The sequence below is a fragment of the Eublepharis macularius genome, chromosome 17 (genome assembly GCF_028583425.1).
Source record: "Eublepharis macularius isolate TG4126 chromosome 17, MPM_Emac_v1.0, whole genome shotgun sequence".
In the NCBI taxonomy this organism is placed as follows: domain Eukaryota; kingdom Metazoa; phylum Chordata; class Lepidosauria; order Squamata; family Eublepharidae; genus Eublepharis; species Eublepharis macularius.
Genome location: NC_072806.1, coordinates 7631963 through 7641717, shown reverse-complemented (window position 1 = coordinate 7641717; position 9755 = coordinate 7631963). Strand labels below are relative to the sequence as shown.

Sequence of the window (9755 nt, the reverse complement as noted above, 5' to 3'; positions counted from 1 at the left end):
TGCAGCAGGCATACTCCCTTCAAACAAACCTACAAAACCACCTGGGCAACTGATGAACATAGAATCACCAACTGAACGAAACTATACAGAGAACATTTGCTCATCATGACCACATTTGAAAAAAAAAAGTGCTCTAGCGAAAACGGGGGTGGAGGGCATACCCTGCCCATATATGGTCTTACAGTAATCAGACCATTGCCTGCTCTGACTGGCAGCTGCTCTCCAGGAGAGGGCTTTCACGTCACCTGTACCTTTCAACTGGAGATGCCGGGGTTTGAACCAGGGATCTTCTCCATGCGAAACTGTTGATGTACCGCTGAGCCACATCTCCTCCCCTGGATCAGTAACACTCAGAAAGAGCATCCAAGAGGTGCCCAAAGGCGTGGCGCCTGTTGCTTCTTTTGGTGTGTGCATGGATCCTGCACGCCAGCTTAGCACAAGTGTGACTGTCCAATGGCCCCAGGGAGGTTCTCCTCACCTCAACCAGGGCCAAGGCGTTCTCAGTCCTGGCCCCAAGCTGGTGGAACTCGCTGTTTGTGGAAACCCAGGCCCAGCCAGCCGTGGAGGGACCGCCTCCCTCCCTATGTCCCTCCACGGCAGCTTCACTCATCCAAACAGGGTCTCTTGCAGGTGCCAGCCTGCACAGGGGTGAAATCAACAGCAGCCCGTACACGGGCTTTCTCTGTGGTAGCCCCTACCCTGTGGAACTGCCTGCCTGAGGAGGTCAGGAGAGCCCCCACTGTCCTGGCTTTCCGCAAATGATGCAAAACTGAATTATTCAAAAAGTTCAAAAGATGGTACTCATCTCACACTATGTAATCTGCCTCGAGTCTCAGTGAGAAAGGCAGACTATAAATTTAATTTAATTTATTATATTTATATTCCGCCCTCCCCGCTTTCGCAGGCTCAGGGCGGATAACAAATACAAACATCACCCAACCATTAAAAACATTTAAAAGCATTAAATAATACATTAAAAACATTTAAAAGCATTAAATATTACAGTTCATACTGCATAGTAGTTCATACATGCCTCTGTGTTTGCATAGGGGCGATGGTTTAACCCCCCCTCCACGGGGGGGGGGCACCGCCCAGCGTCAACCATATGCCTGGCGGAATAGCTCTGTCTTACAGGCCTGGCGAAATGCAAGCAAATCTTGCCGGGCCCTTGTCTCGCAAGACAGAGCATTCCACCAGGCCGGGGCCAGGACTGAAAAGGCCCTGGCCCTGGTCGACACCAGGTGGGCCTCCCTAGGGCCAGGGACACTTAAAAGATGTTTTCCACCAGAGCAGAGAGTCCTCTGGGGCTCATAAGGTGAGAGACGGTCCCTCAGATACGTCGGTCCCAATCCGCGTAGGGCTTTGTCATAAAAAAATGTCATTAAAAAAATAAATATTATTTTTCTGTTGGGCCTCAAGACAGAGATGTTCTGCAAGGCATATGGGGGTTAAGGCGGGTGGGCTGAAACACGAGCCTCCTACCGGGGGGGGTGTTGCCCCCCCAGATTGTTGTCATCTGGCAGCTGGCCACCCTGCCCCACGGGTGTGTCTTAATGCTTGGTGGATGTGCAATATGGGCACAACCGTCCCTTTTTAAACTTTATTGTACTGACGGATATGTTTTAATCTAATTTATGCTATCTGTTTTTATTGTATTTATTACTGGTAGCCTGTCATCTGCTCTGAGCCCGTTTGCAGGGAGAGCGGAAAATAAACTGAATAAAATAAAATTAAAAAATGAGCAGGATTTTGAAGCTGAGCTCATCCCAAGAGTGTACCTGCCCTATCAATACACAGAATTTTCAATGCACATGCTAGCCAGGGTACCAGGCGAGTAACAGCTTTCAAAGACTCGGGTGGACTTAAAGGGGTCATGGTAGGGAAACAAACTTATCTGGTGGGAAATATGACCGCGGGACCCGCCAAGGGACGTGTGCAAGATCAGCAGAGAGAAAGACACAGGAAGGAAGCCCTTTATTCAAAAAGCTGGCGGGACACATTAAAGATCGTTTGAAAGTGTGTGTTATAGATGCAGAGCTTTGCATTTCCTTCTGAGCTGACCCCTTAAACCCAGATAGGACCTCACGAGGGCTGCTGGCACAGCAGGGGTGGAACGGGGACTTCTTTTACTGGGTACTTTGAATATGGCCTTTTTCTCAAGGAAGTCTACAGAGGGAAAGTTTGCAGTGGAGAACCCCCAAGGCCACATGCAGCCCCTCCACTCTGCATACAGCTTTGCTGAGGAGTTGCCAACCCAGATGCGTAACACGGGTGACTCAAGGAGGAGAGCCAAAGGCTGGCCTCAGTGGTGGTGACAGAGGCTGGGCTTGTCAGCACAGCATGGGCTGGGGGCGGGGGAGGCTTTTCTCCTCAGCATGTCACCCTCCTCTCTCTGGCTGCAGCATGGAACCCGACTGACAAGAGCTCCTTGCACCTCAACACCCTGGTGTTCACAGAGGGAAACTGTTCAACGGGACCTCGCAGCCTCTCCTTGCACCCCCACTTTAACTGTGGGGCACGGCAGATGCCACTGCAGGACCCCGGGATGGCTGGATTGTTGGATCAGAAACCCAGAGACACCACTTTTGAACCCTTGTCACAACCCCCCCTCCAAATTTCTCACCCTTGTCATTGCTTTAAAAAAATTCTCCAGCTTCAAGGGGCCCATCCCAGTGACCGAAAGCTTTTCTCTGGTTTCGATGTCTAAGCTGTCACGGTGGCCAAAGAATCAAAGAAATCACCAGGGAGGAAGACCTGGGTCAAGAGTGTTGACTCCCAGGGCATCTGGCTTGTCTTCCCCTGCCCACACCAAACCCATGTTGCACTGGTGCTCAAGCATACAAGAAGAGCAAAAAATTAAAAAAAAAGACAGCAGCTGCCAGCTGAGCTGGTTTGCTGTTAGACCAGAGGGTGCGGTGGAGGTTTGCTTCCGCTTATGAAAGCCGAATTATGGGGTTTGTAGCATTCCAGACGCTCCTGATGTGGAGGCCTGATCCTGTTTCCAAAGGGCGAGGCAGCTCTGTTGATATACACCCGCTCTGCCTCATCTCCCTTCGAAGGGAAGGAAGATCAGCTGGGATCCAGTGGGAGGAAAAGCCATCTGATCTTGCCCAATCTTGGACAGCCCAGGCTGAGGGGGATGTGCCTCAGGGCCGGCACTGTCTGTTACTGTTCCTGAGAAAGCATTGGTGGAGAAGGGGTAAGGAGAAGGCTGCCTTTGAGAAACTATATTGCAGTTTTTATTGAGGTTTTATTTGGTTTTTAAAAATATGCTGTATTGTGTTATACTGTTGTACACCACTGAGCTCACTTGCAGGGAGAGTGGATTAGAAATATAACATCAGCAACAACGGATACCACCTGTAGCAGCCTTATCTCTGACTAGCAACAAAGCCCGTTGTGTTTAACAATACCATGGGCTCTAGCGGGGCCTTGTCAGGGCGTGCGCCATCCCAGTAGCATTCCTGAGCTCCACACTGGTCTGATTTGGCCTCAAATGGGCAGAAATTGGGCTGATGTGGAGTGCAGGAGCACTCCAGCGCCCGTTGTGCCGCCTCGACAGCACTCCTGCGCTCTTCACCAGTTGGATTCAGCCTCAAGCAGGTGGAAATCAGGCCAGTGCAGAGTCTTGGAAGGGGCACACTGGCTCTCCCCACCCCCTCCCAAGCAAGCCGTATTGTGACAACTCTATCCTTGCACAGGCCAGAGTGTGCCTGTACGGGGATAAAAAGTGAGACGTCACCAATATGGTGTTTTTGAGTGCTTTGTTGTGCCACACAGGGCGTTATGAAGCTTAACTCTCGGAGTGAGCTGGCTTTATTTGCTGGAGAGAGAAAAAATGGAGTGTGCTGAAGAAAATGCACCTGGACTCTCACCGACGGCCAGCCTGGGGTGCGTCTTATAAAACTCATACCTCATTGTTCCTTTCTGCTGTGAAACGGTGCCCATAAATGGCTGCCTTGAAAAGCTGCACCCTTGCTTTGCAGCAGAGTTGCAAGCTTAAATCTGAAGTGGCAGAGCTTTGGAGAGGGAGAATTTTCTTAGAATGCTACGCAGAAGAGGTGGGTGAACAGCTTGGGTGGCTGATCAACAGACCTAACATCTCGGGGGAGGGAGGGACTCGTGAAGTAACTCTCACTCCCTCCCGCAAGAGGTCCAACTGAGTTCCTCCCAACAGGAATTTAAGATGTCATCAGGTTCCCCTGCCCCACAGAACGGGACGTGAACTGATTTTCTGCCGGGCAATATTTTATACACTCTCCACTTTCTGTTTCAGTCATAATAATAATAACATTCGATTTATATACCGCCCTTCAGGACAACTTAATGCTCAGAGCGGTTTACAAAGTATGTTATTATTATCCTCACAACAATCACCCTGTGAGGTGGGTGGGGCTGAGAGAGCTCTGAGAGAGCCGTGACTGACCCAAGGTCACCCAGCTGGCTTCAAGTGGAGGAGTGGGGGATCAAACCCGGCTCTCCAGATTAGAGTCCCGCCGCTTTTAGCCACTACACCAAACTGGCTCTCTGGCGGGCATATCTTATTTAAACCTATTTTGGGATTGGGATTGTCTCTGGATTGGGAAAAGATTCTAGCTTGGAAAACCATTTTTTAAATTAAAAAAACAATCAGTGTGGAAACAAAGTTATCTATTTATTTATAACTTAAGAGAATTAAGTTCTGTAACATAGTCATCGTGAATTCATATATATAGTCATATGATAATCCCTTTCGAGGAGGTGTATATAGAGGCCCACATACAGGATTAGCCCGTTCCCAGGCGGGGCAACATCTTCCAGTCGTCAGGGCTGACCCACAATCGCTGCAATGAAACCCCTGGGTTTCCAGTCTCGGGAGGGCCAGAACTGAGCAGCCCCTCTTCGCTTTCCGCAGATGACCCAGGCTTCCTCACCTAGTCACCTCTAACAAACCATCTGCTCCAAACTGTCATCGTGGCAGGACGCTAAAGCTTGGGTAGTGAGCCTGGCGGTGCCAGAAGTATGCCAAAGACGTAAAAGAGTCCCAAGAGGAGGTTGAGTTTGGCTGTCCTTTGGGGGATCTTGAGAAAGCTTTGGCTCCGAAACTGCCTCTCCAGCGAAAAGGCCATCGGGAGGGTGAGTAAGGGCAGCGCCATGCTGATGGTGTAGCGGGTGGTGAGGACGCAGAAGATCAGGTACGGCAGGAAGAGGAGGGTGTTGTACAGGATGTAGGAAAGGGTGGGGCCAATGAGGATGGCCAGCGTGACAATGCCTGCCTGCCGGTCGGACTCCATGTCCCGCGTGTTGTTGCTGTGCAGGATGGCCTCGGTGCTGAGGGCCAGGGGGATGGCGTAGAGGAAGGGCACGGCGGAGAGGTAGCCCACCTGGACAGTGTAGGCGAACATCACGGCCAGCGGCCCGAAGGTGATGAGGATCACCAAGTCACCCAGCGCCACATACTTAAATCCGATGCCTACAACAGTAGCAAGAAACCCACAAAGAAGATGAGCCCTCAAGTGCTTGGGAGAAAACCTTCCATGCGTCAGCAGGTGGTGCTATTCTGCAATGAAGGACTTGCTCGTTGGGGGCCACCTTGAATTCCCCGTGTGCAGAATTGTTGTTGTGAACGGATGAAACTGCCTTCTAGCAAGCCAGACCTTTGGCTGGCCTGACTCAGTACCATTGACTCCAAACAGCGGCTGCTCTCCAGGATCTCAGGCAGAGAAAATTCTTTTGGAACCAAAGCACAACGGTACTCCCCTCCCCAAACCCCAGTCTTTAGCTTTGTTCTTGCTCAGGGAACTTTTGAAGGGGTTGGTTTGTGAATCAGCACTCTGCTGGCTCGATTCCCACTCCTGCCATGAGCTACGCAGGTGGCCTTGGGCAAGCCACTCCTTTCAGCTTCCCAACCGCACTGTGGGGATAATAACACTGACAATGTTCACCTCTCTGAGTGGGAACTAATCTGTCTAGAAAAGCAGGATATAAGCATAGATTAGGACTGAGAAAACCCAGCCATAAATCACTGCTCAGTCATGAAGCTCCCTGGGTGATCTTTGACCAGATATATTGTCGAAGGCTTTCACGGCCGGAGAACGATGGTTGTTGTGGGTTTTCTGGGCTGTATTGCCGTGGTCTTGGCATTGTAGTTCCTGATGTTTTGCCAGCAGCTGTGGCTGGCATCTTCAGAGGTGTAGCACCAAAAGACAGAGATCTCTCAGTGTCACAGTGTCTTTTGGTGCTACACCTCTGAAGATGCCAGCCACAGCTGCTGGCAAAACGTCAGGAACTACAATGCCAAGACCACGGCAATACAGCCCGGAAAACCCACAACAACCATTTGACCAGATAGTTAGATGGGTAGCCCTGTTGGCCTGCAGAAGAACAGCAAGATTTGAGTCCAGCGGCACCTTAGAGACCAACAGGGTTTTCAGAGTGGAAGCTTTCGAGAGTCAGAGCTCCCTTCTTCAGACACCTGACTCTCAAAAGCTTACACTCTGAAAATCCTGTTGGTCTTTAAGGTGCCACTGGATGAAAATCTCTTTGATCAGATGTAACTATAATCTAACACAGCTCATTGTGACAATAAAAGAGAGGAAGGAAGAACCACGTACACCACTCTTAACTCTTTGAAGAGCAGGATAAAAACCAATAGACAGGCCAGTGTAGCTTTTGGCCTTTCCCAGTTCCACAGCACGATAAATTATGCAGAGTAGATTATTCAATTAAAGAAATCATACCAATTTTATTAATTGCATAACCCATACAAGTTGGAGAACCTTGACTGGCATGTCAACAAAGCTACTTGCCTGCAGCACAACTGAACCGTAACACCCCAACCATACACATCAGCCCCCCCCTCCCCAAAGGGGGGAGAGTTTCCCCACATGGTAAGTGAGCAGGTGTGCATTTTTCTTACCTCCAGTATAAAGGAAGGAGCTAGAGAGCCCTCCAAAGTAGGTAAGAGCCAGATGCTCCAATTTCAGGGTGGAGAAGCAATAGATACAGGCTGCCGAGATGCAGCCAAGGGTGTACAAGAAGACTCCAAATCTGACAACATCTTGAGGCTCCAAGATCCGGTCCACCAGTGTCCGGTCATCACTCTTTTTGTGGTCAATGCCTTTGGAGAAGTCATAATAGGTATTAACAAGGTTCCCAGCCCCGTGGACAGCCAAGACAGTAACTGCGCTGCCAACCAGGAGTCCAGGATCTAGAGTCCCCTGAGAGCGATAAGCTAGGGCACTGCCCAGAGCCACAGGTGTGAGGGAGGCGCTGAAACTCCAAGGCCGGAGGGCCAGCACGTAGGAAGCGCATTTGTGCTTCCAGGTTCCTGGGGGGGCCTTCTCAATCCCAGGCAGCTCCACCCCCTGATCTTCCCCCTCGCTTTCTTGGAGGTTTTCTGCAACAATATTGATCTTTTCCATCTCTTCTTCTGCTTCCATGGTTTAACTGGATGCTGAAAGGGCAGGTGTCAGAACAGAACCTGGAAGGAAAAAAAGGGAGGGAAGTCTGTGCTGCAATCACATTCCTGCAGGAGGGGTCAACACCCAACTACAGTTACTCCAGATCTAGCAGAGACCCTAGCAAGTAGCATCACAACCCTAAACAATGGTGAGACAAGAGCCACGGTCACAGAATAAACTTGGAGTGATGGAAACAATACATAATATGCACACTGTATGGTCACATTTGATGACTGATGATTGCTAAATATTCCTGTGGCTGAACCTGAATCCCAAAATTGCATGCCAAATCCTACACAAACATGCACTCTGCAAAGGAGTTTCAGCCCATTTGAAACAGACCAACCTCACGCCCTGTTTGCGTCCATGTCAGAAATCATGCAAATCATCTTTGTTCCTCTGCTTTGTACCAACACTTGTGCCAACCGCATGACCGAATGGAAACCGAAAGCTGCTCCCTGCCTCACCCCACCCCAACACAAGACACAGGGGGCCACATTGAAGCCTAAGGTCTGCATGGAAGGTATCTGTGCAGCCAAGAGTTGACAAATCACTTGATGAAGCAAGCCAAGCTTCATGTCACAATGTTAATCGGTTGCAGTGGGAACATTCCACCCCGACCCTACCCCATTCATATGAGTTATGCAGTTGCTCTCCCATCTGAGGAAAGACATGAATGACTCTCTAACCCACATGATACCACACATACACTGAGAAACATAGCTCTGGAAGTTTCCCACCCCTCAACAGGTCACCGCAAAACAGGATATCAAACAGCCCAGGTTCCAGCGTATATTCAGCTAATGGGATGCGTTTCATGTAAGCAGGACCTGTCATACACTACAGCAAAAGGACACTGAAGAAAAAGGAGAACCCCCTCCAGCCAATAAAAGTCAAAAGAAATCCACGAATGATTTCAAGAGATCCTAAACTTTAGCAAACACCCACAAAATCCCTGCAAACACCAGAGACACCGTGGCTCCACATATGGCAGATGCCAAGCTTTAATCTCCACTTACAGAACCTCAGTGAGCAGATATGGGGAAGGACCTTCCTTGGCTCGAGACCCTGGAGAGCCACTGCCTGTCAGAAGACACAAGGGTGGCAGGCTGGCTCTGCATGAGGCTGCCAACGCACTCATATCTTTAACTGCTACATAGGAGGTACTCTCCACAGCAGGATTTGAGTCCGGTGGCACCTTCAAGACCAACAAGATTTTCCAGGGTAGAAGTTTTTGTGAGTCAGAGCTCCCTTCTTCAGAATCGAGTAGGAGTGGAGATCCCAGAGCCTTTATAGTCCAGCCGGAAGGTAGGGTGTTGCGAGGAAGGGAGTCAGGATGCAATAGCAGAACGCACCTTGATTAGATGGGATGGGTCACGGCGCCCCACCTAGAACTCTTTCAACAGGTACACATCCTGTGTGAACAAAGGAAGCTTCACCTGCTGGTCATCTGCCTGCTGTTAAAAGCAGGGGAACCCTGTCAAGGGAAATGCAGGCTTGCCATTGCCAATCTCCAGATAGGGGCTGGAGATCTCCTGGAATTGACAACTGATCTCCAGGCCACAGGAAACAGTTCCCCTGGAGGAATTGGCAGCTTCAGAGGGTGGAGTCTATGGCATTATACCCTGCTGAGGTCCCTCCCCTCCCCAAATCCCACTCTTCCCAGATTCCGCCCCCAAATCTTCAGGAATTTCCCAACCCAGAGTTGGCAACCCTACTTGAAGCAATGCAAGTGACTAGTTCCCAGCACGCTGCCACCAGCAGGGTGAATGCATCCCAGGCTGCATTTGGGGAGGAGGCTATCTGGAGACAGGCAGGGACCCCAAGGAGAGACCCTCCACTTCCCTTAACTTCTCCCTGCTCACCTTTCCCTGCTGCGCCTGCGCCATTCACCGAGCCCACTCCTCGCTCCTTGGGCTGGCCAAGGTGATCCGTTCCCTAAAAGAGACCGGCAGGAAACGAAATCCCGTAGTTGATAGTTCCCCCCGTTTCTTATACCTTCTTTAGAGGAGGAGTTCCTGTTGGGTTAGCTGTGCAGTTAGCTGCTTTCCCACAGGTATTTTTCAACCCATTTTTCGATGCACTGTAAAGATCGTTTGCACGAGGATTTTTTTCCAATGCACACAGTAGAATTGAGGCGCAAAATGCACGCAAAGTGCGTTATTCAGGGAAAGCAGCGAAAAAGAGCAGTCCCAGGGCACGGTTACAGAGAACAAAGTTCCGTTGTGGTCAATGGCTCTTTTAAACAGTGCCCAGGAGTGCAGCCTTTCAGCACAACCCTGTGCAAGCTCACCTGGCATTCGGTGGTGCTCT

At 50.2% G+C, this 9755-nt stretch overlaps 1 protein-coding gene across 3 annotated transcripts; it reads right to left on the bottom strand.

Annotated features, from left to right (window-relative positions):
• Nucleotides 1-4673: 4673 nt before the first annotated feature.
• Nucleotides 4674-9379, bottom strand: UBIAD1 (UbiA prenyltransferase domain containing 1). Of its 3 annotated transcripts, XM_055001593.1 has the most exons (4): nt 9308-9364; nt 8798-8919; nt 6899-7462; nt 4674-5452 (listed from the first exon to the last, which is right to left on the bottom strand). In XM_055001593.1, the coding sequence occupies exons 3-4, from the start codon at nt 7419-7421 to the stop codon at nt 4965-4967; spliced, it is 1011 nt and encodes a 336-aa protein (XP_054857568.1). In that variant the 5' UTR covers nt 7422-7462; nt 8798-8919; nt 9308-9364; the 3' UTR covers nt 4674-4964. The 3 variants fall into 3 exon arrangements, with proteins under 3 accessions (XP_054857568.1, XP_054857569.1, XP_054857570.1); XM_055001594.1 differs by lacking the exon at nt 8798-8919 and having other exon boundaries at nt 9308-9379; XM_055001595.1 differs by lacking the exons at nt 8798-8919; nt 9308-9364 and adding an exon at nt 8462-8548.
• Between the last annotated feature and the right edge of the window lie 376 nt (nt 9380-9755).